Genomic DNA, 27,239 nt, shown 5'->3' with positions numbered 1-27,239 from the left:
TAAGGTGCCAGATAAAATAAAGTTTGCAGTACTGGGAACAGGCATTGGCACATTCACTGATGCACTTACTTCACTGAAGGAACAAAAGTTAGAGAAAATATTCTCTTCCATACTTTCAGAATTGGCCATCATTTCATCTGCCAGAAACTACACAGTGTGCGGCTAGAGGGACACGGCAGAGAAGCAGGAAAGTTTACGTTTTGGATCAGGTCCTTCCGAAGAAGCGTTGTCTTTGACTCCAGCATCTGCAGTTCTTCCTATCTGCCAGGAACCACTTAGTTAGGGAAAGAGCATCCATTAGCAAAAATATCTAGGGAGTAGAAGAGGAGAATTTTTTAATACATCAAAACAGTAGTTGTTATGATCGGTAATGTGCTGCTTGAAAGGGAGGTGGAAGCAGATTCCAAAACAACCTGAAAAGGTGAATTAGATATATAATCAAAAATGAAAGACTGGCATGCCCATGGGGAAAACACAGAGGAGTGGTACTCAGAGGATTTACTTTTTCAAAGAGCTAATACAGGTACAGCAGGTCAAATAATTCTCTCTGAAGGGTCTAGGCCCGAAACGTCAGCTTTTGTGCCTCTGAGATGCTGCTTGGCCTGCTGTGTTCAGCCAGCTCCACACTTTGTTATCTCAAATAATTCCCTTCTTTGATATCTGCTTCAACGACAAGTTCCTCTTTAGGAAATTGGGATTAATTCCTTCTTAAATGTATTTTTGTGCTGCCAGAGCCAGCATTGGGTGAACATTGTAAATTCAAAGGATAGTCAGTCAAAAGCAGTTTCTGTATTCAAGTCCACAATGTTTGATGGCTCCAAAATGTTAATTTCATTCAACAGCACCAGGCAATAGTGGCACGCTTGCTGTGAGGTTTTCAGTAAGTCATTCAAAAACAGTTCAATGATCACTGAAGAACAGATTCTGAATCACAGTTAATTGGAATTAGAGACAGTATCAAATTCCATGGAGAAAAGGACTGTTTAGCTGGACAGCTGAAAAGGCAACAGGGTCTGTGCAGCAAATTGGTGTGGATATGACTTTAAGACCTTAAAAACAGGAACAGGTAATAGATCAGAGATAATGGGAACTGCAGATGCTGGAGAATCCAAGATGACAAAATGTGAGGCTGGATGAACACAGCAGGCCAAGCAGCATCTCAGGAGCACAAAAGCTGATGTTTCGGGCCTAGACCCTTCAGAGAGAATTATTTGACCTGCTGACCCTCTCTGATGAAGGGTCTAGGCCCGAAACGTCAGCTTTTGTGCTCCTGAGATGCTGCTTGGCCTGCTGTGTTCATCCAGCCTCACAGGTAATAGATCATTCAGCTTCCTGAACTTGCTCCACCATTGAAGTGGATCATAGTTGATCCAATGTTCCTCATATCTACTTTTCTACATTTTACTTCTAACCCTGGATTTTGCTACTGATTAAAAATCTATCTATTTCAGCCTTAAATATACATGAGGACTGAGACTAAGTATGGGCTCCTGTGGAAAGAATTGGACACAATATGAAAATGATGGAAGGAGATTCAATGCCCTGGCGCTGAAATTTATTATTAATCCTAAACCTAATACCATATGAGTTCAATTATGATAGGCCTTATCACCACCCTGGTTAAGTACAAACACTGTTTTGACCAGTGGAGGAGTGAGCCTGGGAGAGGAATCAGGTCAATCCTCAAGCTTCAGTTGTAACAAATTCCGCATACTCAGTTTACAACATACAGCAGCCTAGTATTGCATTGATATCTTCAAGTTGGATATCAGTCAGATTTTCACCATTTTTGGAAAAATCTTCACTATTTTTGGAACAATATCACTGAAGGTTAAATATAATGATTATGCATGAACTGTTTTTCATTTAACTCATTTAAGAAACTGAAAATGCTGACCTCAGCCAGAATCTGCCACTGGACACAAAGTAAAGAGATTCCTTCAATGGCGTGACCAATTTTACATCTTTGAATTGTATTTTAGGAGGTTACATCACAGAAGTAGGTCAGCTAGTTCAACTTGTCTATGCCAGTGTTTACACTCTACATGAGCCATTAGTAATTAGTGTCAGTAAAGGCTTTCTATAAATTTATGTACAGCAGCCAGAAAATCTGTACGACAAACTAAATGATCTTATATGGCAGAGATGCACAAACCATATCCTGAATCAGCACAAAATTACCATTCACTAAGTACAATAGCATTAACTGCATATTTACCTGAAAATGAAGAACTGTCTTCTTTTAATGAGTTTCTAGTGATTCACAATGTTCTACCCACTACTCCGACACTTCAACTCAAAACAAATATGCCCAGGGGTTCATTGAAGAATTGCATAAATGTTTGAAGACCTTGAAAGCTCTGGTGGGCAAACATACTGAAAAGCACTTTTATCTGCATTCATAGTGACTAGCCTAGAAGTAATTAAAATAAAATCTCCTGTGGTGAATCTTCCATGAAATCCCACACTTGATTGTAGAACTAAATAAAATGTATACCTTTAGCTGATACACCAAGCACTGAGAGTAGGCTTGAATTCAACATACCTCAGAGACACTCCAGCAAAAATATCTTCTGTTAACACTTTACCCTCCATCTTACTTAAAATCAGTTAAAGTTTGCTACCATTTAAGAATTATAAAGTTCCTATTTATTACCCATAAGTTTACTATCTTGGAACACCAATTTATAATGAGAAAAAATTACATTCTTATACTATAAAGGAAATTTCCTGTGACATAATGTTAACAATCAAGAGAAAATTAATCAAATGCGTCAAATTCTTTGATCCTTCATTTTCAGCACTCAGGCGAAGAAAAACCCAAAATGTCTATTTGGTAATCATCTTCCGGCTTCCACGTATCTTAAACCTCATGTCAATACCACATCTTCAGTCACTCAATGCTCTCCCTTCACTTAGGTATCTCTGTGTTTGCATGTGTGGGGTCTAATGCCGCTATCTCAGAGGCAAAATAGGAACTGTCAGCCATGCTAATCTCAACTCAAAAGAAGTGGGTCCCTTCTGCTGAATGATTATGAATCACTGATTAGGCTTGTGTTCTACATCCAATTCTGAACACCATACATTAGGAGGAATTACATTAAGACCCTGGGAAGTTGCAGAGCTAATTTACTAGAATGGATGAGGGACTTAATTTTGTGCAGGGACTAGAGAAATTGGAGTTGGTCTCCTTAAAGCATTGGTGGTTAAGGGAGTATTTAATAGAAGTGTTCAAAATTATGACAGGTTTTGATAACATAGATAGCAAGAGCAGCTTCCAGATGTGTTGGTACTGGAGGATTCATTTAAACTGCTACTAGTCACTACTTCTACCCAGGTAATCTGTTACCATGTTTTGCTATGCTTATCTGTCTTTCATTTATAGCCCATCTGTAATCACGTTGTGATATCCACCATCCAATTACACCCAGTTTGACCCCTCTAGCTGCTGCCTCCACTTTGCCTTACAGTCAAAATTTCTGCAGCTATTCAGCTCTGATCAATCAGTTGAAACACTGACATTGCTTTTCTGAATGCCATCTTTTAGACTTTTTTTATTCTTGCAAATTCAAGAGCTGTCTTTATTTCTCACGATTTGATAGGACATCTGTAATACAGGTATTACACTGACATTTCAAAGGTTTTGATATTCTTACATTGATCTTTATTTTTTGTCCAAATTCCTGAGATATACGGGAAAAGTGGATAGATTCTGCAGCTTAGGAGTTTTTTTCTTGTTTCAAGTTTGAATTTTCTTGTGGTTAACACTTCCCTGGCTGTGTCTCTCTTTCTAAACTGTGAATTACATTGGCCATCTTCTGTTCTCATCTGTTCCAAATAGAAAAACCTATCTTTTTGGCTCAGTGTGACACCATCCATCTCAATCTTCACACCAGTTTCTTTTGATGTATTCCTTCTAACTACCATTGTTTCTGTCTTATTGATATCTGTGCTCAATCAATTTACCTGTTCGAAAATACTTTTTAGGGCTTCTTCTGATTCTGCAAGTTGCTCTGTGCCTTCAGTGTACTTGCTGCATTCTTACCTCAAACTTTTACCCGCGGAAGTTCCTCTAATTCTCTGTGCAGTTGCCAAAAAATAAAACTGTGGCAATGGACATAGCATAAATACTGCTTTGCAGCAGGCTGCATCATCTGGAATGCTGTATCTAAAAGGATGATTTTAAAATTATAGATATTTTCTAATCAACAATTCAGAGATGTTATTACACACTACGGAGTAGGTGGGACTTGAACCTAGGCTTTAAAATTTTATACTTGCAAGTTAAGGCCCATGGAGAATGAGATGATTATGTATGTTTTTCAGAGTTGGAACAAGAATTAGGAGTTGTGCTGTTTAACTGGATGACCTGTAAGTTAAGGACACCTGTGGTTGTGTTAGCTATAACTTTTGTGAGTAGTAATCTCAATTTTAAACTAAACGTGTTGAGATTTAAATGCTTAATCCAGCACAACAGTGGCAAAATTCAAAGCACGTTGGGGTGTTCTCTGGTAGTGAAAGGTGTTATATAAGCACAAGTTCACTCTTGCAATCATTCCTTTTATTAAAACTGATCATAGTAAGTGCTGGCAGAGATAAAGTATCTAAATGGCAATATCACAGTCTCATACTGTGGAGACATGCGGTCAAATTCCACCAGTGAGGTGGGCGAAATTTTAATTCAATTAGTAAAATCTCAAATTAAAAGCTTAGTCTCACTGATAATAAGCATTAAATTATTATCGAGACAAATCCACTTGGTTGCCTTTTAGGGGAGAAAATCTGTGGCCATGTGGTCTACACATGACTCCTGACTCAAACCGTTTGGTTAACTCTTAATATGGCTAACTGTCCTGTGAAATGACCTAGCAAGCCATTTCATTGAAGGGCAATTAGGAATGGACAATAAATGCTACCATTGCAGTGACACACATATTATGAATATATGAATAGATATTATTTGCCTCAACTACCCCATGGGTTCTCAAAGTCCACTTTCCCACTACTTTGTATTTATATAAAGCCATAAAGTCAAAGGAAGGAGATAAGTAACAGCAATGTAATTGGCACTAATTTCCCTCTGAAATAGTGCCAGCATGTTACTCAGTTTGACACAATGCAGGCTGGACAACAAATGCTCGTCTTGCCAGCAAGGCTAATGAAGGAATAAAGTAAAAAAAGGTTCAAAACATTCTATTGTGCAGAATGTCAAATGAACAAAAATGGAGGAGTTGATTGACTGCTTCCTCTTTTGATGACTCAGGTTGTCTAAAGGTGAGGGAAAGCAGGAAATTGTGGACCTATTAATCCAATGTTTGCTGTGGGGAGCTTATTAGAATCTTTAATTAAGAACAGAGTGGCTGAGCACTTAGAGAAATTCGAGCTGATAAGACACTACCAAAAATTGATTTCTAAAGGGCAGGTCATGTCTATCAAATTTTGTTGAATTCATTTTGAAGAGGTGGCTGAAGTTCTGGGCCAGTAGTATTTACAGACGTCATTTATGTGAACTTCCAGGAGGCGTTCAATAAATTTACACATAACAGACTGTTAACTCAAATTAAAGCACATGAAATTGAAGGGAATTTAATGACTTGAAGGGGGATGGGGCATGAAGCAGGAGCCTCAGAGCTGGAATAATGGAGATGTACTAAAACTGTTTGAAATGTAACTAGGTGTCACATGGGGAATTGTCTTGGAGGCTGGGGTGGGGTGGGGGGTTTAACTACTTATTTTATTCACTAATGAATTAGGTAGCTAACATGTAGAGATTCTTCTATCCTAGTTCACTCACAACAAAAGACTGGCGGTATACTCAATGTTGCGGGAGTATAACATTATAGAGGGACAGTGCTACTTTGAGTGGGCAAAACTGTGGCAGATGGATTTCACTGCAGTTGAATGTGACTTCATTCAATTTTAACCAATGAAAATAGTGATCCATATGTTACTTAAGAGTGAAAAGTGAGGAAGAGGAATTTTGGATGCTTAAGTGCACTGACTCTTAAAACGTGACACTCAATGCCCAAACGACTAATGGAATGTAAGTCTTTGCACCTGGAATATACTTGGAAAACTAGAATGTAAAGGGGAGGAAGTTTAACCACAGCTGCATAAAAACATGGTTGGACAAAAAGAAAGAACATTTTCTGTCTTTATTTCAGAATTGAAGATTTCTGTGAGCCAAATGGATTTTTATGAATATCAGTGATAGTTTAATAGTCAACATACTGATTCCAGTTTTTGTAAAGTGAATGTAAAGTTTTTTTCTGACTGCCATCTATCCAGGGCATCAGCTTGGGCATCTAAATACTTGTTCAGTTGCATTACTACCATGCTACTGTCTCCAGTTTGCATCTGTGTTAAGGAACAGGAGAGTCCATTCAGCCCAATGAGCCTGTTCTGCCATTTAATACCATCACGGCTGATCAAACATCTGTCAATCTTACCACATTATCCACGTAACACTTTCATGTTATTTGTTTCCTCATCACCAGGCAGTATCCTAGCAAAACAAAACCTAAGAACAGCAGATGAGGGAGATCTGAAATAAAAATACTGGAAATTCTCCGTGGGGAAAGAAATAGGGTAAATATTTCATCGGAATTGAGGTAAGTCAGAAATGTAATAGATTTTACCCAAGGGGAACGACGGGGAGATGAGGGAGAAAGAAGAACAGAAGGGAGATCAGTGATGGGAGGAGAAGAGAAGGGCAAGAAAGATTACTCTTAATTTTTTATCATGTAATGAACGTGGTTAAGAAACAAAGAGGTGTCCAGTTGAGGTGTGAATGGCTTGGTAGTAGCTGTCCAAATGCAGACTGAAAGAGAAAAGAAGGATATGAGATTAAAAGAACCCAAATGAGTGATGGAAGAAATAAAATGGAAGCAGAGGTCATGATCTGGAGCTCTTGAACTCAGTGTAGAATTGTGAAAGCCTTACTGAGCTAAGTTGGAGGATGAAGCGATCTTCCTTGCAGGCTAAGGATGGAAAGGTCAGAATGAGAAAATGGAGGAGAAATGAAATAAATCACATGGCCATGTCTGTGGATTGAACACAGGGGTTCTGCAAAGAAGTCTGAATTTAGTTCCCCCAATCCTAAGCCTTTTCCCTATTTTGGTTATAGGTTTGGTTTTTACTCATTTGATTTTTCTATCACTTTGTGTTCAGACAGCTGCAGTTCAGCCATACTCATTAGCACTTGCCATGGGTTATGGAGGCTTTATGTGGGAGAAAATAGTAATCTGAATGGAAGGAAGTTTTATTTAGAGGCAATCACATTGCTGTGGGTCTGGAGTCACATATAAGCCAGGCCAAGTAAGGATGGTAGTTTCCTTCCCTAAATGACATAAACGAACCAGATGAGATTTTTGGACAATCAGCAATAGATTCATGGTCATCACTGGACCAAGGAGAGGCAGGTGGAGTTTAATATAGAAAAATGTGAGATGGTGTATTTTGGAAAGGAAAATCAGGGCAGGAATTATACACTTAATGGTAAGGTCCTGGGAGTGTGGTGAACAAAGAGACCTTGGAGTGCAGTTTCATTGTTCCTTGAAAGTAGAGTCCCAGGTAGTCGGGATAGTGAAGAAGGCATACGCTATGCTTACCTTTATTGGTCAGTGTATTGAGTATAGGAATTGGGAGGTCATGTTGTGGTTATACAGGCCTTAATTAGGCCACTTTTGGAATACTGTGTGGAATTCTGGTCTCCATGCTTTACTAAAGAAGTTGTGAAACTTGAAATGGTTCAGAAAAGATTTACAATGTTCATGCCCGGGGTGGAAGGTTTGAGCTATAGGGCAAGACTAAATAGACTGGGGCTGTCTACCCTGGTGCATCAGAGCCTTTGGAGTGAACTTATAGAGGTTTATATAATCATGAGGGCACGGATAGGGTGAATAGCCTGGGGTGGGGGGGGCGGGTCCAAAAGCAGAGGACACAGGTTTCAGAGAACAGTGGAAAGATTTAAAAGGGACCAAGGGGGCAATTTTTCATCCGTGGTGTGTATATGGAATGGACTGCCAGACGAAGTGGTGGAAGTTGGTACAATTAGAACATGTAAAAGGCATCTGGATGGATGCATGAATAGGAAGGTTTAGAGTGATATGGGCCAATGGCACTAGATTTGTAGAGGACATCTGGTCTGCATGGATGAGTTGGATAGAAGGGACTGTTTCCAAGCTGTACCACTCTCTGACTCTAAATTCCAGATTGTGTTTTTGTTGAATTCAAATTTCATCATCTGCTGTAGTGAGTTTTGGACCTGGGTCCCCAGTCCTTTACTGGGATCTCAGGATTAACAGCCAGCGACAATACCACTAGGCCATCACCTTCTCAGTAAGTGGATTTGTTTCTGCAAAATAAGGCAGGTATTTGCCCTTACAAGTTTGCAGGACAACAAAGACAATGGTTCTGATCACTATGGGAGAGGTTATGGGGGACTAAAAAAATGAGTAGGACTCCAGGTTTTATTTCAGGTGATGAATAATCGGAAAAAGCTCTGAGGTCATTGTGAAGCCACATAAAGCCTCTGTAGCTCATAGCAAGTGGTAATGAGAATGGCTGGACTTCAGCCAACTGAATACAAAATGATGGAATAATCAAATGTGTACAAACTGAACCAGCAAACAAAATGTGGAAAAAGGTTCTGATTGTGGAGATCAAAGTCAAACCATGCTGTAAGTTCAACCTGTAAATTCATTGACATGCTGGATGCTTACTGCATGTTGCCCTTAATGAGAGAGACTAGAACTCAGACATCCATTTAAATATAAAAGGCATCCCGTTTAAAACGGAGATGAGGGGAAATTTTTCTCAGAAAGCTATTGATGTGCGGAGTTGTCATCCCAGAGGGCAGTGGAGACTAGGTTGTTGAGTATATTAAGGCTGAGTTAGAAAGATACTTAATTGATAAGGGAGTCAAAGGGTTTTGAGGGTATAGATAGAAAAGTAGAAGCCACAAACAGAATTGCTATGATGTTATCAAATGGCAGAGCAGGCTTGGGAGATAGAACAGCCAAGTCCTGGCTCTAGTTTGTATTTTATGTGATAGTTATTTAATTGCAATGAAAGCTCAAACTTTGACCAATTCCACAGAATCCCACCTGACTGCCTCTACTCCCTATAAAGCAGATGAAGATATCCCTTTCCTGAGATTAGTGCATATTTGGAGTATCTATAGCTACCCAATACTGTTGAATTTCTCTGAAGAGATTCTTTCACCATCAATCAGTTCATTAATTCCAGGAAACTTTGCTCCAAAAAAACATGATAAATTTGAGCATCAATAAATGGAGAGTCATCAGCAAATTAGTCTGCACGCAAATTGGGAATTATACGGAATCTAAGAAAATGGCCTGATTTATGGGTGTGTTCTTTAAACAATCTACAGTGTTGTACTCCCTTCAGCCAGTAGAACAGCCACAGGAAATAATGATGATGTATCCATTCATTTTGAATTGAGTCCAGTCTTTAGTCTTGGCCACACCAAGGCCAACAATTCCCATAATCAATTAGAATGGGCCAGGCCACCATTGGAAAGAACTTGATTCATTTCATGCCTGAACTGCTTTGCTATGACAATTGAATCATGTTCCTCAGTCATCCTGCAAGGCATGAAAAGAACAAAGCAGAACATATCTATGACATAAAAGTAAATTTTGGTGAACTGAGGTAATAATGTCTGTGCTTTGAAGCAATTCCAACAGATGATCATAGTTTCACCCTTTACCACACATTATGAGAATGATTTCAAAGAATACCGAGACTGTACAAAAGTCATAGTTAAGAGAAAAATATAGACCACAAACCATGTGCAATGTGGAGGAACAGACCAGGTTTTCACAAGTTGGCTGCAATTGAATGGAAGACCATGAGTCTTCATCAGATGATTTGCATGAGAGACTGCGCAAACCTTGAAGTTATGTTAGATTAAACGTGGCCACTGAGGAACAGGGGTTGAGGTACACAACATCCATTAGAGTTACTTCAGTGTAACGTGTGCACAATATTAATCAGTAGTGACAGTAGAGTTTTAGAGCTTTCTTCCATCTATTACACTGGTCCAAATTATAGTCCACCAGTACAGAAGTCACCCACCAAACTGGCCATGTCCCCAGATCCAAATTGTGACATTCTGCCAGTTGTACTAGTTCAGGAAAGCTCTTCATACTGCAGTTGGTTTCTTAGCCATTCTAAGTAAGTTTAAAAGGCATTTTCTTATCACAAAGTATTTCATTTTTCTGACAATAACATACTACCATATGCAATTCAGTTTTTTCTAAGAACAGTAATTTTCACTGATATAAAAATCAGAATGCTTGCTGGGGGAGGACTGAATATGATTAAAAATGAATTTTTTTGGTGACAAACTGATTTCCAGCCATCTGAATCATACAGCAGCAAACTGCCCATTTTTAAATATGTCAAGTGGTAATGTTCAATGGAAAGGAAAAAGAGAAGTAATTCTACTCTATCAGAGATAATGGGAACTGCAGATGCTGGAGATTCCAAGATAATAAAATGTGAGGCTGGATGAACACAGCAGGCCAAGCAGCATCTCAGGAGCACAAAAGCTTTTGTGCTCCTGAGATGCTGCTTGGCCTGCTGTGTTCATCCAGCCTCACATTTTATTAATTCTACTCTATGCAGCTTCCTGTCTGTGTTAGTCCATTAACATTTCATGTTTGTAATCATGCAAATTAATTTGAGCATAAACGTGAAACCTAATTTCACATATATTTCAGGTGTGATTTATATCTAAAGAAAACCTTTGGTATAGACTGGAAGGACGGAATGGTCTATTTCTGGGTCTTCGCCAAAATTAATCCTACCACCTCCCAGCACTACATGCCCTGCTGTGGTTAACCTGGGGCTAGAATACCACCTTTTAAAATTAAAAGAACATAATTGGATTTTAGGTCTGACAATGTGACTGTACATCAAATCTGTTAAGTAGCCCACAAACATGGAATAAAATCACCACTGGATAAAATATTTGCTTTGTTCTTTCTGACAATGCAACTCAGAAGATTAAGAAAAATAGAAAAATACAATAGATTAAAATAATTCTGTTAATTTGGCTAAATTAACACTTGCAATTCTTGAATTGATTAAGTAAAAGAAGCTTACAAATTCTAAATGATACAAGATAAAAATGTGATCTGACTGATGACGCTGGAGATATTTTTAACCCTACACTCAGTATTGCATTGCCTACCTGAGCCTGAATGCTTGTCCTGCTTTTTTTTTCCTGGTTAACCTACCACCAGACACCTGGAAAGGAACAAACAGAGAAATAAGTTTCAGCAATGGGGAAAACATGTCTGCACTTTAAATGTTATAGACTGGTAAAACAGAAGTGTCACCCCATAATGCAAATAAATTAAATATGCTACTAAGTACATCTTAGCATGCAACTCCAGCTGCAAGACACTCATTTGCACAAATTGTATAATCTGTTTACATTCTCGTTACTATGAAAAAAGTAAACCACTCGCAAGGACAAAAATGCCATTGTTTCAATATTTAACAAAAACTAAAGTATATCAGGATCAATAGTGCTTTTGATTAGCCTAAAAATGATTGCTCCCTTAATTGCTTTCCACTTTCCTTTTTACAATGACGTTTACGCAATTGAGATTTTAGCAAGAGCTCTATTACCATTATTGGTCATTTTAGTCTTGTTTATCGGAAGCAGGGTTATATATTGAAAAGAAACAATGATGTGGTAATTATTTATTGCTAATTAGCCATTTTAATGACCTAGATTCCCTATGTTTATCACATTTTGGAAGGTTTACTTTTTTAACTGACAGTAACTGCGTCATCTGTAAATATTTAAAATAAATGTTGTATATGCAGCAAAATTATAGAGTTACTATTAGTTTTACCTTGTATTTGCAGGGTGTTTAACGTTTAGTCATCCTTTGAGTCCTGCGATATATTCTCTTAATAATCAGCCATCATGTCTGATTGCCTCAACAAGAAATATCAGCCCCTCTAAATTGCTTTCACGAGCGGTGAAATTCAGATACATTAGCACTGGAAATTACAAATAAAGTTCTTTTAAAGGTGAATGTCAAACAATTGGGCAGTGACAGTGATGATTTCCTGGCAAAGACAATTTATTATCATCTCAATAATACATTAAATGCCCTCGTTTTGAGTGGAGACAAGAATGGGTTTCCATGTAATACGCACATGTTGATGGGACATTTAATCTGCAGGAGAATTCATCGGTCCAAGGCATTTAGACAGTCTATAGTGGGAAGAGATCTTACCTCATTTATCTCCGTTACATTGTCATGAGAGACATGCTAACACAAACAAGTCAGTTAAGAGTTTTGCGTTTATAGGATAGTTTAATGTCCATTTATTGATGTAACATTTTCTGCATTAAAGTTTACGAACGATGAGTGACGAAAACAGGTTAGCATGTTAACTTCTTTTTAGGTTATTTACATCTGCTGGGTGTTAATACAACTTTTATATGCTTACACAGTGTCGAATTCTTAAAAAAAAACAGCTAAGGGTTCATTTTGGTTTATACTGTAGCAAACAGTTTAGGCATTTCCTGCAGAACAAAAGAGGCAGTCATTTAAGAACTAGAATAAAATAATTCCAAATTTTAGTTTTTTACAAAAGTGTTCAGCTTTATTGACAAATTATGGCAAATGTATTTGACAAATTAAACTCACCTATTTAGTTAAGCTTACACATGGAACTTTATGCAATTTTATCACCACATACAGTTTAAACACCGAACAGATCACTTTAATAAAGTTAGCTACATACATAGCTGATTGTTTTCAATTCCATCAAACATCATTTTTTAATTAAATTTTACAAATTAAATATTGAACATCTTAAAGTGACAAATATTAAAAGAAAACAAGTTAAAACAACTTATCTACAACTTGTTTATCACCTATTTCAACACAAAGTTTTATCACAGTCTTCCATTGTCCCTAAATAAGCGTCAACCTTTACCAAGTGGGTTTGGAAATGTTAAACTTATCACCAGTTCATGCTAGTTGAACATATTTCTACACATAGAGCAATAAAAGAAAACAATTAAAAGGAGCAGCTTCCCTTTTGCATGTTCTGGGGACTAACTTGTCCATTCTACAAAGTTCCTGTCATAAAGTAAAGCCAACATTTCGTCAAAGTTTCAGGAAATAGAAGGAGGGTGCAGAAGGGTTACCCGAGAGAAGCTATCCTTAGGCAAGAAAATAAATGAACTATTACTTGTCTTGTAGTTGTTCATAAGCTGACCATTGGGCACGCATGTAGTCATTGTACAACAAGGGCTGCCTTCAATATCTACCATAGGGGTGTTCTCTGTAAGTCCCTCTTGACCTCAGGATTGGGGCCTTTAAACTTGGCCGAGATGAAACCCATTCTTCTTGACCTTGCAGACAGAAAAGAAAAAATAAACCTTGATTAAAGAGGGAAACCCAACGAAACACGATCATTCCATCTGTTAATACAATGCATACATTAATCAGTCACACCCATATGCTTCCTGGTTTCAGGGGAAAGGTTATGGTTGAGAATTATTCCATTAAAAAGGTTTATCATTCTTTTCAGCAAACACAATGAGTGGTGTTAACTCACACAGACTTAACCTTCAAAGAGTAAGGTGTCAATAAATTGGTGATGGAGGAGATTCAGCAAAGAAGTTTACAATATTAATAGAGGAGCTATTTAGCAATCTAGGCCATGGTTTTCTGTTGTGCTGTCATTCCTTTTCTACACAATTTGTCTGAAATCAGTGGACGTGTTGTGGGATTCTAACCGCAAATGACATTTGGGTTTCTGTAATTTTAGTTCAAAGATAAACACCACGTTAGAAACCTTCTTTTTTCCATAAAATTCTCAATGACCCAGGAAGAATTATTTACCACAGGGAGTCTGTGCTAGTTATGCCTGCTTCTGAATCTTTGTAGAGGCTCTAAAGATTAAGCTGACACAAAACTGACACAGCATTGTCTCTGACGAGGTAGTACACTGGACTTGAAATGTTAACTCTGTTTCTTGCCATGAATGCTGCCAGACCTGCAGAGTTTCTGCAGCATTCTCTTTGTTTATTACAAAACTGACACAGATCTATGAATTCGAAGACCCAAGACATATGTCAGTGATCTGTGGAAATACCGATGCACTGACTTATTCAGAATTAGCTGAAAATTCTCCCACAGTCCTCCACAGAAGTCTGACTTTGAGTTAAGGAATATGACTTTAGACAGTTCTGACGTACCTACCTGCATAAGTGACTTAAGAAATAATGGTCAGAAAAATCCCAATCTAACCCCTCGGTAACTGACACCCTCCATTCATTCACAGCAACATCTTCGACTCTCTCCTGAAACCCACCCCATTCCACCACATGGACCCTCATGAACTGTCGTCTGCCTGTAAACTGATTTCTCCGTGACCCTATCTTGACCTGACAGAATCAGACTACCCTTCCTGACTCCCACTTACCTTCTTGATCTCTCCCAACCATTCCCTGAAAATCCCTTCATCAGCTAACTACCCTTCCCAACTTGAACTGACAATTCCTCCAACCGCCCAACTCTAGCTGCCCAGGCAGACTTAACTAGTACCCAACTGCCCCTGCAACCTGACCGACAGCCCCAACGTGTCGCTGTCGGTCTCAACGTGACCTGATGAGCCTACTTACCTACTACTCTGGCCTTTTGTTCATTCAACTAGTGCTGTAAAAGAAAGGGGAATGTTCAGTCTACTTCCTGATGTGACTTCACTGAAATGAGGATGCTGGTGGGACTCTTCTCTCTCTGTTTCTGTAGATGCCAGGCTTGGAAGACCTGGTCAGAAATCTCACAGCAGCACTGGGGATTTGAAAGGTTTGAGCCCAATGCCAATCAGAAGATAGTGAGTACTTTGTAAAGAAGAAAATTCAGGCCTAATTGGTGCATTTTAACAGGTTTTGAATACAATTTAAAAGAAAACTGTGAAACTATGAATGAGGACATCTTAGGCAGGCTAGGCATGTACCTATTGGAGTTTAGAAGAACAGGCATGATTTGATTGAAAGTTAGAAGATCTAAAGGGTAGTCATCAAAAGTATGTTTTCTCTTATGGGAGAATCTAGTACTAGATGTAACTGTATGAAAATTAGGGATTACCCATTTAAAACAGAGATGAGGAGGTTGTTTCGTAGAGGTCATGAGTCTTTGCAACTCTTCCTCAAAAGACGGGGGTAGCAGAGAGTCACTGAGTATTTTTATGGCAGAGGTAGATAGATCCTTGAAAGAAAGGAGTTGAAAGGTTGTGGGGATAGGCAGGAATGTAATCAAATAAGAAATGATTTTCCTGATGGCAGAACAGGCTTGAGGGGTTGAGTGGCCTACTCTTGCTCTTAATTAGTATGTTCACATGTTAATCTGTATGTTTATAAACTAACTACTGCACAGCAAAATAACTTTAAATGAACTAGATTTTTACAGGTCATTTTTTTGTTGCTTAAAATTGGATTTCTCCCGAGCTGTGGACTGGATAATTTGATTAATAACGATAGTTAATTTTTTTGAAATATATATCCACTTTTAGCCATGGTATTGAAACTGCACCACTTGACTACACCAAAGAGAAGTTAAGAGAAAAAAAATACTGCTTAACATACTATTCAATGCATTGGCTCATGAAGGAATTTGTAGACAGTGGCATTCAAATATGTATCAGTGAAAGGCACTCCATAAACCACATTTTTAAACATGATTTGCGCCTGGAGTGTTGTAAGATTGCAGTATGTTGCATGCTATTTTGAAAAGGGCAAAAGGAAAACATTCTTACTGGTATATGGTCTGAAAATGAAAAATAAAATAGGATTTGACGAATTCTGGCACTAATACTAATCCTGGAATGATTGCATCCAAGGTGCAAACACTATCCCTGACTAGTGGTGACATTGAGAAATCAGAGCCTGGGGCTGTTCAACTCACTGGTCTACATGGTTGGTGCATTAAACATTTGGAATTATTCTCATTGGAACACCCTGGATGGAGCAAATGACTATTAACTTACACAGCTGCTTCCTCAATGTAAAACAAAATCCCTTTCTCATGTCTGAAAACTCATGACTGTCTATACACTCTCACTCTCTCCATCGCTTTAATTCCCCAGCCATTATCATGTGTGGCAAAACTGAACTTGCTTCTTTCATTCACATATATGACAGTCTGAACAAAAGTTCAAATTAACGCACCGCCTGAACTAATTGCCACCATTTGTTCGATTTAAGAAATATGTTGTTTTGTTAATTATGAAGATTTTTGGGTTTGGTGGTTTTACCATTACATTAACACATTACTGAACGTTTTGTCTCATACTATTATTTCGACATGTTTAAGAATTAATGCAGGAGTGTCTTGGAATGACAACATTAAGGATCTCTAGAAGAGTGATTTAGATATTAAAAGCTTGCATCTAATCTTGTATTCAATACAAGATATCAATTTAGCTGTAAGTGTTTTTAAAACATTTGTGTTAAAAAGGAATAATTAACTTAATTTTATTACATTCAGCCCAATATCTAAATTTTAAACTTACATAGTTTTTTTCATTAATTCACAGGATGTAGGTGTGACTAACTAGTCCAGCATTTATTGCTCATCCCTAATTGCCCTAGCAGCAGTTAAGATTCAACCACATTGCTGTGGGTCTGGAGTCGCATACAGGCCACACCTGATAAGGGTGGCAGATTTTTTTGTATAAAGGACATTAGAGAACCAGATGAGTTTTCCCAACAATCAGCAATGGTTTCATGGTTATCACAAGACTATTATGCCTACATTACAATAAAAATACAAAAGTAGGCCACTTGACCCTTAAGCCTGCTCTGACATTCCATAAGATTGTGGCTTACCTGTCCTTGTGATTTAGTTTATATGCACATTGAAGTCACCGATGATTATTGTAATACCTTAATCACAAGTAAGTGACCATTCTTCTTACATACTTCATTCTATACTCTTAGAGGTCTGTTGATGTCTCCCACTAGAGATGTATTTTCCTGACTATTCGACATCCCCAACCAAACTGTTTCAACATTCTGATCTCCTGAACCAAGGTCATTTCTTGGAGTAACGCTATCCTTGATTAAAAATACTATCTCTTCACCTTTAACTAACCTTCTATTATTGTTGAGTAATACAGTCAGAATATTCAGGATCTAATCCTTGTTACCTTGCAGTCATTTCTCCTTTTTGTTGTGAGATCATATACCATCAATTCCATTACTTTGTTATGACTGTTATACACATTCAAACACTGAACTTGTATTTATGTCTTTTCATTATCTTTGTGCCATCTAGTCTTAACTGTTAGGGCATTCCTAATTTTTTTATTTCTCACTGCCCCTCCCTTCCATTGTCTGAACCTCATTTCCCACATTATTATTTACCTCTCTTACCCAGACTCTACTCTTTGGTACACTACATCTTTCCACATTTGATCCATGCCACACTTTTTCGTTTAAAACCATCTCCACTAACCTAATTTTGCAGTTTGCAAGGACACTGCCTCTAAAATGGTTCAGACACAGACCATGTTGGGAATACCCATGGATTATATAGATCATGTGGAGAACTGAAAGGTACTGAACTTTTTGGTCACTTTGTTAATTAAGAAAAGGGCTTTTCTCAAGGTTTTGAATGCAACCAGTGCTGTTTCTTGAAAAAGAAGTCACACATTTACTGTGTAGTGTGATCCACCTGTTGATTACAGAAAGTCAATGACTTTGGAAAAATAGCCAAGCAAAATTTTTAGGGAGATAAGAGATGGGGTCTACTAACCTCAGTTGTTCAGAAACCTTGCTTTTAGGATAGTCTATGGGGTCCCTGTGCTGATGGCTGCCTGGTAACTCTTTCTGGGCTTGGTTTATGTTTCACAAATCTAGGGAGTCAAATAAGCAAAACTTCCAAAGCTGGGAGAATCACTGCAAGTCTGTCTCCCGTTCTCCTGATTGAAATACTGCATAACCTGATAACTCTTCCACATTTCAATATTTGAATAACCTTGTAAACACTGAAAACACTGAAAGAACTGGACCTGACTTAACTTACAATCAAACTGAATCTTTATTTGGAAGATCTTTCAGAAACCCAATTCCACCAAGAAGAAGAGATAATGGGAACTGCAGATGCTGGAGAATTCCAAGATAATAAAATGTGAGGCTGGATGAACACAGCAGGCCAAGCAGCATCTCAGGAGCACAAAAGCTGACGTTTCGGGCCTAGACCCTTCATCAGAGAGGGGGATGGGGAGAGGGAACTGGAATAAATAGGGAGAGAGGGGGAGGCGGACCGAAGATGGAGAGTAAAGAAGATAGGTGGAGAGAGTGTAGGTGGGGAGGTAGGGAGGGGATAGGTCAGTCCAGGGAAGGCGGACAGGTCAAGGAGGTGGGATGAGGTTAGTAGGCAGCTGGGGGTGCGGCTTGGGGTGGGAGGAAGGGATGGGTGAGAGGAAGAACTGGTTAGGGAAGCAGAGACAGGTTGGACTGGTTTTGGGATGCAGTGGGTGGGGGGGAAGAGCTGGGCTGGTTGTGTGGTGCAGTGGGGGGAGCGGATGAACTGGGCTGGTTTAGGGATGCAGTAGGGGAAGGGGAGATTTTGAAACTGGTGAAGTCCACATTGATACCATATGGCTGCAGGGTTCCCAGGCGGAATATGAGTTGCTGTTCCTGCAACCTTCGGGTGGCATCATTGTGACACTGCAGGAGGCCCATGATGGACATGTCATCGAAAGAATGGGAGGGGGAGTGGAAATGGTTTGCGACTGGGAGGGGCAGTTGTTTGTTGTGAACTGAGCGGAGGTGTTCTGCAAAGCGGTCCCCAAGCCTCCGCTTGGTTTCCCCAATGTAGAGGAAGCCGCACCGGGTACAGTGGATGCAGTATACCACATTGGCAGATGTGCAGGTGAACCTCTGCTTAATGTGGAATGTCATCTTGGGGCCTGGGATAGGGGTGAGGGAGGAGGTGTGGGGACAAGTGTAGCATTTCCTGCGGTTGCAGGGGAAGGTGCCGGGTGTGATGGGGTTGGAGGGCAGTGTGGAGCGAACAAGGGAGTCACGGAGAGAGTGGTCTCTCCGGAAAGCTGACAGGGGAGGGGATGGAAAAATGTCTTGGGTGGTGGGGTCGGATTGTAAATGGCGGAAGTGTCGGAGGATAATGCCTTGTCCCCACACCTCCTCCCTCACCCCCATCTCCCCTTCCCCTACTGCATCCCTAAATCACCCCAGTTCGCCCGCTCCCCCCACTGCACCACACAACCAGCCCAGCTCTTCCCCCCCACCGACTGCATCCCAAAACCAGTCCAACCTGTCTCTGCCTCCCTAACCGGTTCTTCCTCTCACCCATCCCTTCCTCCCACCCCAAGCCGCACTCCCAGCTACCTACTAACCTCATCCCACCTCCTTGGCCTGTCCGTCTTCCCTGGACTGACCTATCCCCTCCCTACCTCCCCACCTACACTCTCTCCACCTATCTTCTTTACTCTCCATCTTCGGTCCGCCTCCCCCTCTCTCCCTATTTATTCCAGTTCCCTCTCCCCATCCCCCTCTCTGATGAAGGGTCTAGGCCCGAAACGTCAGCTTTTGTGCTCCTGAGATGCTGCTTGGCCTGCTGTGTTCATCCAGCCTCACATTTTATTATCCACCAAGAAGAATTCATGTTAGAATTCATCAAATTTTGATCTTTATTTTTAAACCACTGACCAATCAGGATGTCTTCTTTTGCTGTTTTCAAAGTATCTACTCTGCAGAATCTTTGTTGTTTTTGTGTGTGTGTTTTGGAATTAAAAAGTGATATATTTCCAAATCCGGATTATAGTGGATTATAGCTCAACTGTTAACCAGTTTTACCACTTGTTTTTAAGAGTGAGCTTTGTTTTATAACAAATAGATGATTCTGATTTCATTGAAAAAGCCCAGTGAAAGTCTCTTTTACTGTGGATAGTAGTACAAAAGGAAACCAATTGGTCATGTTGGTGATTAAATCTAAACACTTACACCAACAGTGCGAGTCAGAATAGTGGGGGGGGATGCAGCATTCCATTCCCGCACATCCCAAATGTCCACGTTCTTCAAGGACCGCAACGTCCCCCCCGCAGTGGTCGAGAACGCCCTTGACCGCGTCTCCCGCATTTCCCGCAACACATCCCTCACAACCCGCCACAACCACCCTAAGAGGATTCCCCTCGTTCTCACATACCACCCTACCAACCTCCGGATACAACGCATCATCCTCCGACACTTCCGCCATCTACAATCCAACCCCACCACCCAAGACATTTTTCCATCCCCACCCCTGTCTGCTTTCCGGAGAGACCACTCTCTCCGTGACTCCCTTGTCCACTCCACACTCCCCTCCAACCCCACCAAATCAGATATAATGGTACTACAACTGAGTAAAGCAAGCTATAAAGACAAGACGGAAGACTTTACCAGAGTTGATTGGAAGATGAGCCGAGCAGGAAAGACAATGGAGCAGCAATGGCAGGGGTTTCTGGTGGTATTTTGGAAGGCACGGCAGAAATTCATCCCAAGGAAGAAGAAACATATTAACGGGAGGATAAGGCAACGATGGCTGACAAAGAGAGACAGGGACAGCATGAAAACAACAGAAAAAGCACACAATGTGGTGAAGATTAGAGGGAAGCCAGAGAATCGGAAAGCCTTTTAAAACCAGCAGAGAATAAAGCAAAAAGCAATACGGATGAGAAGATGAACTACGAGAATATACTAGCTCGTAACAAATTAATACTGCAAGATTCTCTTTTAGACATCTACAAAAGTAGGAGAGAGGCAAGAGTAGACATTCGTCCACTGGAAAATGAGCTGGAGAAGTAGTAATCAAGAACAAAGAAATGGCAGAGATACTGAATAGATATTTTGCATCAATTTTCATGATGGATGACACCAGCAGAATAACAAGACTTCAAGAAAGGGGGCATAAGTGACTGTAGTGGGCATCACTAAGGAGTTGATGAGGACGTTGATAGGTCTGAAGGTGAATAAATCAACCAGACCAAGTGAACAACACCCCAGAATTCTGAAGGAGATAGTTGAAGAAATTATGAAGGCTTTGGTCCTGATCTTTCAGAAATCACTGGAGTCAGGGAGGGTTGCAGAGGACTGGGAAATGGCTAATATAACACCCCTGTATAAGAAGGGAGGGAGGATGCTATAGGCCAGTTAGCCAGACCTTAGCTGTTGGTAAGAGTATAGAATCCATTATTAAGAATGAGATTGCAGAGTACTTCGGAAGTGTATGGTAAAATAGGGCTCAGTTAGCATGGCTTCATCAAGGGGAGGTCATGCCTGACAAATCTGAAAGAATTCTTTGAGCAGGTAACAGGCGAGCTAGACAAAGGAAAGCCAGTGGATGTGATCTATTTGGATTTCCAAAACGTTGTTGACAAAGTGCCTCACAGGACACTGCTATTAAGAGCCAATGTGTTAGGGACAAGGTACTGGTATAGATAGAGGAATGGCTGATTGGCAGAAAGCAGAGTGGGAATAAAGGCATCTTTTTCAGGATGGTAGCAAGTGCCTCGTGGAGCTCCAAGGAAGTCAGTGTTGGGGCCACAACTATTTACATTATACATTAATGATCTGGACAAAGGAACTGAGGGCAGATTGCTAAGTTTGCAGACGATACAAAGATAGATGGAGAGGCAGGTAATGTTGAGGAAGTGAGGGGGCTGCAGAAGAACTTGGACATGCTAGGAGAGTAGGCAAAGAAGTGACAGATGGAATACAACTTAATCGGCCAAACAGCCTAACTCTGCTCCTATATCTGAGACAATGGGAACTGCAGATGCTGGAGAATCCAAGATAATAAAACGTGAGGCTGGATGAACACAGCAGGCCCAGCAGCATCTCAGGAGCACAAAAGCTGACGTTTTGGGCCTAGACTCTTCATCAAAGAGCCACAAAAGCTGACGTTTCGGGCCTAGACCCTTCATCAGAGAGTCTAGGCCCGAAACAGCAGCTTTTGTGCTCCTGAGATGCTGCTGGGCCTGCTGTGTTCATCCAGCCTCACATTTTATTATCTCTGCTCCTATATCTTATGGTTCTCTGGTCTTATGTTACTAACATGGGGAATGGGGAAAGACATGGAATGACTTGAACAAAAATGGTTCTATTGCTTGTAATTCAATTTGTAATTATTGTACATTAATACATATATTTTCATTTGATTGTCTTGTTCAATTACGTATGTAGTGGAACTTGTTTATAGCAACAAGGTCTGAGCAAGTTTGTTTGTTGAGTTTGATGTCTACATGAAGTAGCCATTAAGTAGCGCATAAATCACAGTTTTCAGGGTCTCACTGAGATACTTTAGTCAATAAGATCCAAGACTTTCCCCAGATTTTCACTTAATACTGAAGCTGGGAAAGTATGTCATGATAAATTAGGTGATGTTGCTCAGTGAATATATTTTATTTAATGGTGTTAACTCGGGTACAGTGGTTAGCATGTTGATCTCTGAGTTGCAAGATCCATGGATCAGTTCCAATCTAAATTATAAAGCACGTAATCTAAGGTGGTGCACCACTGCAGGGCAGAAGGATTGCTGCACAACCATCAGCACATCGTATGGATGAGAGATAATGGGAACTGCAGATGCTGGAGAATCCGAGATAACAAAATGTAGAGCTGGATGAACACAGCAGGCCAAGCAGCATCTCAGGAGCACAAAAGCTGATGTTTCGGGCCTAGACCTTTCATCAAGGGTCTAGGCCCGAAAAGTCAGCTTTTGTGGTCCTAAGATGCTGCTTGGCCTGCTGTGTTCATCCAGCTCTACATTTTGTTACATTGTACAGATGATCTGGTTGATGATCTCATTGATATCTGTGGGAGCTTTCTGTGCTCAGATTGGTTGCTGTACAGTCTGCCCCTTCAAAGGTACCTTTTGGCTGGAATGCTCTTCAGGACATCCTGAGATAGTGTAAAGAGGCATAAAAAGGCAGGTAACTTTTTCTGTGTCATCCTTAATCAGCACCCAATCGCTTATATTCAAACCTGGGGAGGGAAAAGGAGATCTCTATTGGAAGAGTAAGGGTACAAGATCTAGAAGGGCTGTCATTATTTTTTGACATGCAGGATTCTGCATGAAAGACATGTCTTTTTAACTGATTTACAGTTACCTCCAACTTGACTTTGCCCGGGGAAAAGCAGAAGGCTGTAATAATTGAAAACTCAGTATTTCTATCAGAAGGAAAACATTGTCTTGTCTATATGCCAAAACATCCCGACAGCAGAGCTATAAAAAGAAATCAAGTGCCACTGCCTGCCTCCAAATCAAATCTGTATTCTGTGTCATATTTAAGCAGTGCAATATCTCTGTTAAAAAAATGTACAACTTGCAATATACAGTCTACATGACTGGCAGTTCCCATTCAGCTGCACCTGTTTTGCTGGTGTCAGATATTAATCAATACAACACTAGTCTTCACACCACCATGGTAATCCGTCAAGTGTTCCTGCACAAAATGAATGTATCACACATTGCACTGTACACAGTCCTAGCCTTGAATATCCCTGATGTTCCCAACAATATGTTTTTCAAGACACCTTCATGTATTTAATCTATACACTTCACTTGTGATATGATTAATTTTCCACCTTTTACTTTATATGTTTTGTCGACAAGCAAAATTTTATTTTCTTTTAAACACAGACAATTCCCTGTCCATTGATCCAATATCCCACAATCTTCAAATACAGCACATGTACAACTAAAACTATTTTCAATGCAGTTAAACACTTGAATGATAGAAACACCAAGACTAAGATGAAATGCATTTTCTGCACAATCAGAAACAACTCTCCAACTTGGACTATGATCTTAACAGTTTTTGCCATTGACGCCATATTGTCACACTCCTAAAATTGGAGCAAGAGGAGAAGAGATTTGGTAGCAGTGTTCAAAATTGTGAAGGGTCAGGACAGAGTCAATAAAGAAACTGTCCCCACTAGTGGAGGGATCAATGATTAGACCACACAGATTTAATGTGACTGGCAAAGTTGATAGGAGGCAAATTTTTCTTTAGGGTATGAGTAGTCAGAAGTTGGAATGCACTGCTCAAGATTCTTGGAGGAGGGAGACTCAGGGCTTGCAAAATGGAATTGGAAAATAAACTGATGATTTTTTAAAAATTGCACTGTTACAAAGAAAGGAAACAGGGGAATGAGACCATCTAGGTTGTACTGAGCCACATGGAAATGAGGGACTGAATAGCCTCCTCCTGTCTTGCAAGACTTTTATGATTCAGTGCTATAATATAAATTGATATGGAAACAACACAGCTTGATTGCTTACAGTTCCAGAGGTGAACAAATTGGGAGCACATTTAAGCCAACTTCTGATTGAACACAAACTGTTTTCAACCTTTAGATTTGCCAAGAATTTTAATTTAAATTATCATTGCCGAAACTAAGAATTTAAGATTAACAATAGGCCAAAGGCATTTTGGACTGAATCTGTTCCCTCAGACTGTTGTCTATTACCATATATACCTGTGTAAAAGTAAGGATTTTAAGACTAATATTTCAGACAAAACGTTGGGGTTGACTTATACATGAATGCAGTAAAATCCAGCCATTCACTGGGAATGTGTCCCTTGCCAATGCACAATAGGTGATTTTCACAAATTACAAACATAGTGGAATGTGCAGTCTCAGTATGTGACAGATGCACAGTGCATACTTTTACACATAGAAGTACGTTTTCTCTTATTTTTTAAAAATCGTCGATAAGTGAAGATTAGATTTCCAGTTGGCAGAAGGTACTGAGTGAGATTGTGAACAGGTGAGTGGTGAAAATTTAATGTATTATGTTTCAATGATTGAAACCCATGACAATTGGGAACTGCAGTAGTAATAGCATCTCTGTGGTTGCTGATCAGAATCCTGAATTCATCAGGAAATACCTTTCCCAGAATGCTTCATTTCTCATTGCTTAAATGACAAAACAGCAATTGTGGAATAGATTTACTAAATTCCCATCACCCCTGCTCCCCAAACTACCAAAAGCTGAAGGACAACTTACATAAGCTTTATGAAAAACTATAAACATTTTTATAAACGTTGGATCAACTTTTAAATGAGATTAACAACTCCTTGGGTGCGGAGTGTATTCCTGGAAAGGGGAGATGTACAGATTTTCACCGGGGAACTGTAAATATGAGTGGGATGATGACAGGTTTCAATGCCAATCAAAGCTTGAGTTAAAGCAGTTACAACTTGCCATGTAGCCTGAATAATTTGTGCCAGGAAGCAATCTCATCCTTTTCAATAGGGAGGGACTTCAGATTTGTGCAGTGGGCAACAAAAGGACGGTATATATGCACAGGGTAGGATTGTAGCAAAGGCAGCCTTTGTAATTGTCCAACAGGTCAGATTTGAGGTTTGTTCTGCTTGCTTAGAAGGCAGCAGTGATGATGGCACTCTGGTACGGTAAGGTGTGTGTGTACGCGTTGTTTGTTTGTGTGTGTGTGTGTGTGTGTGTGTGTGTGTGTGTGTGTGTGTGTGTGTGTGTGTGTGTGTGTGTGTGTGTGTGTGTGTGTGTGTGTAAAAAGGAGTCTACTGGTAGTAGGGAATAGTATAGCAAGCGGGATGGGCACTGTTCTGTACAGTCACAAGCTCACGTCCAGAAGGCTATGTTACCTTCCTGGTGGCCACAGTTCAGGATGTCTGCTCAGGATTGGACAGGAAGTAGAGTGGGATGGGGAAGATCCAGTGCTTGTCATCCATACCGGTACCATGGTGTAGCCTGGATTAGGAAAGAGGTTCTGCTTGGACAGTATAAGGAGCTAGACAGAAAACGCAAGAACAGAATATCAAGGATCATTATCAGAGCCACATGTCAAGTAGCAGAGGGGAGATCAGATCTGCGAACTGAATACATGGCTCTTTTTTTCGGAAAGTGGCTTCAGTACTGAGAAAATGGTGGCTGTAACATTGGGACCATCTGCACCTGAACCATACAGCAACCAGTGGCTGTGCAAACTGTATAACTAGGCAGGTTGACAAAGTGTGGAGCTGGATGAACACAGCAGGTCATGCAGCATCTCAGGAGCACAAAAGCTGATGCTTTGGGCCTAGACCCTTCATCAGAGACGGGGATGGGGTGAGGGTTCTGGAATAAATAGGGAGAGAGGGGGAGGCAGACCGAAGATGGAGAGAAAAGAAGATAGGTGGAGAGAAGAGTATAGGTGGGGAGGTAGGAAGGGGATAGGTCAGTCCAGGGAAGATGGACAGGTCAAGGAGACGGGATGAGGTTAGTAGGTAGGAAATGGAGGTGTGGCTTGAGGTGGGAGGAAGGGATGGGTGAGAGGAAAAACAGGTTAGGGAGGCGGGGACAGGCAGGGCTGGTTTTGGGATGCAGTGGGGGGTGGAGACGAGCTGGGCTGGTTTTGGGATGCAGTGGGAGAGGGGAGATTTTGAAGCTTGTGAAGTCCACATTGATACCATTGGGCTGCAGGGTTCCCGAGCGGATTATGAGTTGCTGTTCCTGCAACCTTCGGGTGGCATCACTGTGGCATTGCAGGAGGCCCATGATGGACATGTCGTCGAAGGAATGGGAGGGGGAGTTCAAATGGTTTAAACTAGGCAGGCTGAATAGGTTTTAAATTAAACAACTGACGCTGAGGGATTAAATTTTAGGTGGATGCTGTGAATTGTTCGTCATTTATATAAATGATTTGGATGAGAATATAGAATACATGGTTAGTAAGTTTGAGGATGACATCAAAACTGGTGGCATCATAGGCAATGAAGAAGGTTTTCTAAGATACAAAGGGATCTTGATCAAATGGGTCAACAGGCTGAAAAATGGCAGTTGGAGTTCAATCTAGATAAATGTGAGGTTTTGCATATTGGTACAATAAATGAGGGTAGGGCTTATACAGTTAATGGTAGGGCTTTGGGTAATGTTGTAGAACAGAGGGACCTAGGGGTGCAGGTACATAATTCTTTAAAGTTTGCATCACATATAGACAGGATGGTTAAAAAGGTGTTTGGTTCCTTCATTGCTCAGTCCTTTTGAGTGTAGGAGTTGAGACATTATGCTGGGGTTGTATAGGACCTCGTCTGGAATACTGCATCCAGTTCTGGTCACCCAGTTATAGGAAGGATGTTACTAAGCTGAAGAGGGTTCAGAAGATATTACTAAGATGTTGTTGGGTATGGAAGGTTTGGGTTACAG

General features: G+C 40.3%; 1 protein-coding gene across 4 annotated transcripts in view; it reads right to left on the bottom strand.

Annotated features, from left to right (window-relative positions):
- The window catches only part of LOC125452515 (KH domain-containing, RNA-binding, signal transduction-associated protein 2-like), a 507,520-nt gene that overhangs the window by 62,148 nt on the left and 418,133 nt on the right, over positions 1 to 27,239 (bottom strand). For 2 of the 4 annotated variants that reach the window (XM_059645528.1, XM_059645529.1), the window contains 2 exons: positions 13,331 to 13,414; positions 11,222 to 11,277 (listed from right to left, as the gene is read on the bottom strand). In XM_059645528.1, the coding sequence (XP_059501511.1) occupies positions 11,264 to 11,277; positions 13,331 to 13,414 (98 nt within the window). In that variant the 3' untranslated portion in view covers positions 11,222 to 11,263. Of the gene's footprint in view, positions 1 to 69; positions 311 to 11,221; positions 11,278 to 13,251; positions 13,415 to 27,239 lie in introns of all 4 variants that reach the window. The other 2 variants (XR_007247564.2, XR_007247568.2) reach the window with 2 other exon arrangements.

The sequence above is a fragment of the Stegostoma tigrinum genome, chromosome 4 (assembly GCF_030684315.1).
Source record: "Stegostoma tigrinum isolate sSteTig4 chromosome 4, sSteTig4.hap1, whole genome shotgun sequence".
NCBI lineage: Eukaryota > Metazoa > Chordata > Chondrichthyes > Orectolobiformes > Stegostomatidae > Stegostoma > Stegostoma tigrinum.
Note: the sequence above shows the minus strand (reverse complement) of the source record. Positions and strands in the feature narration are given on the sequence as shown.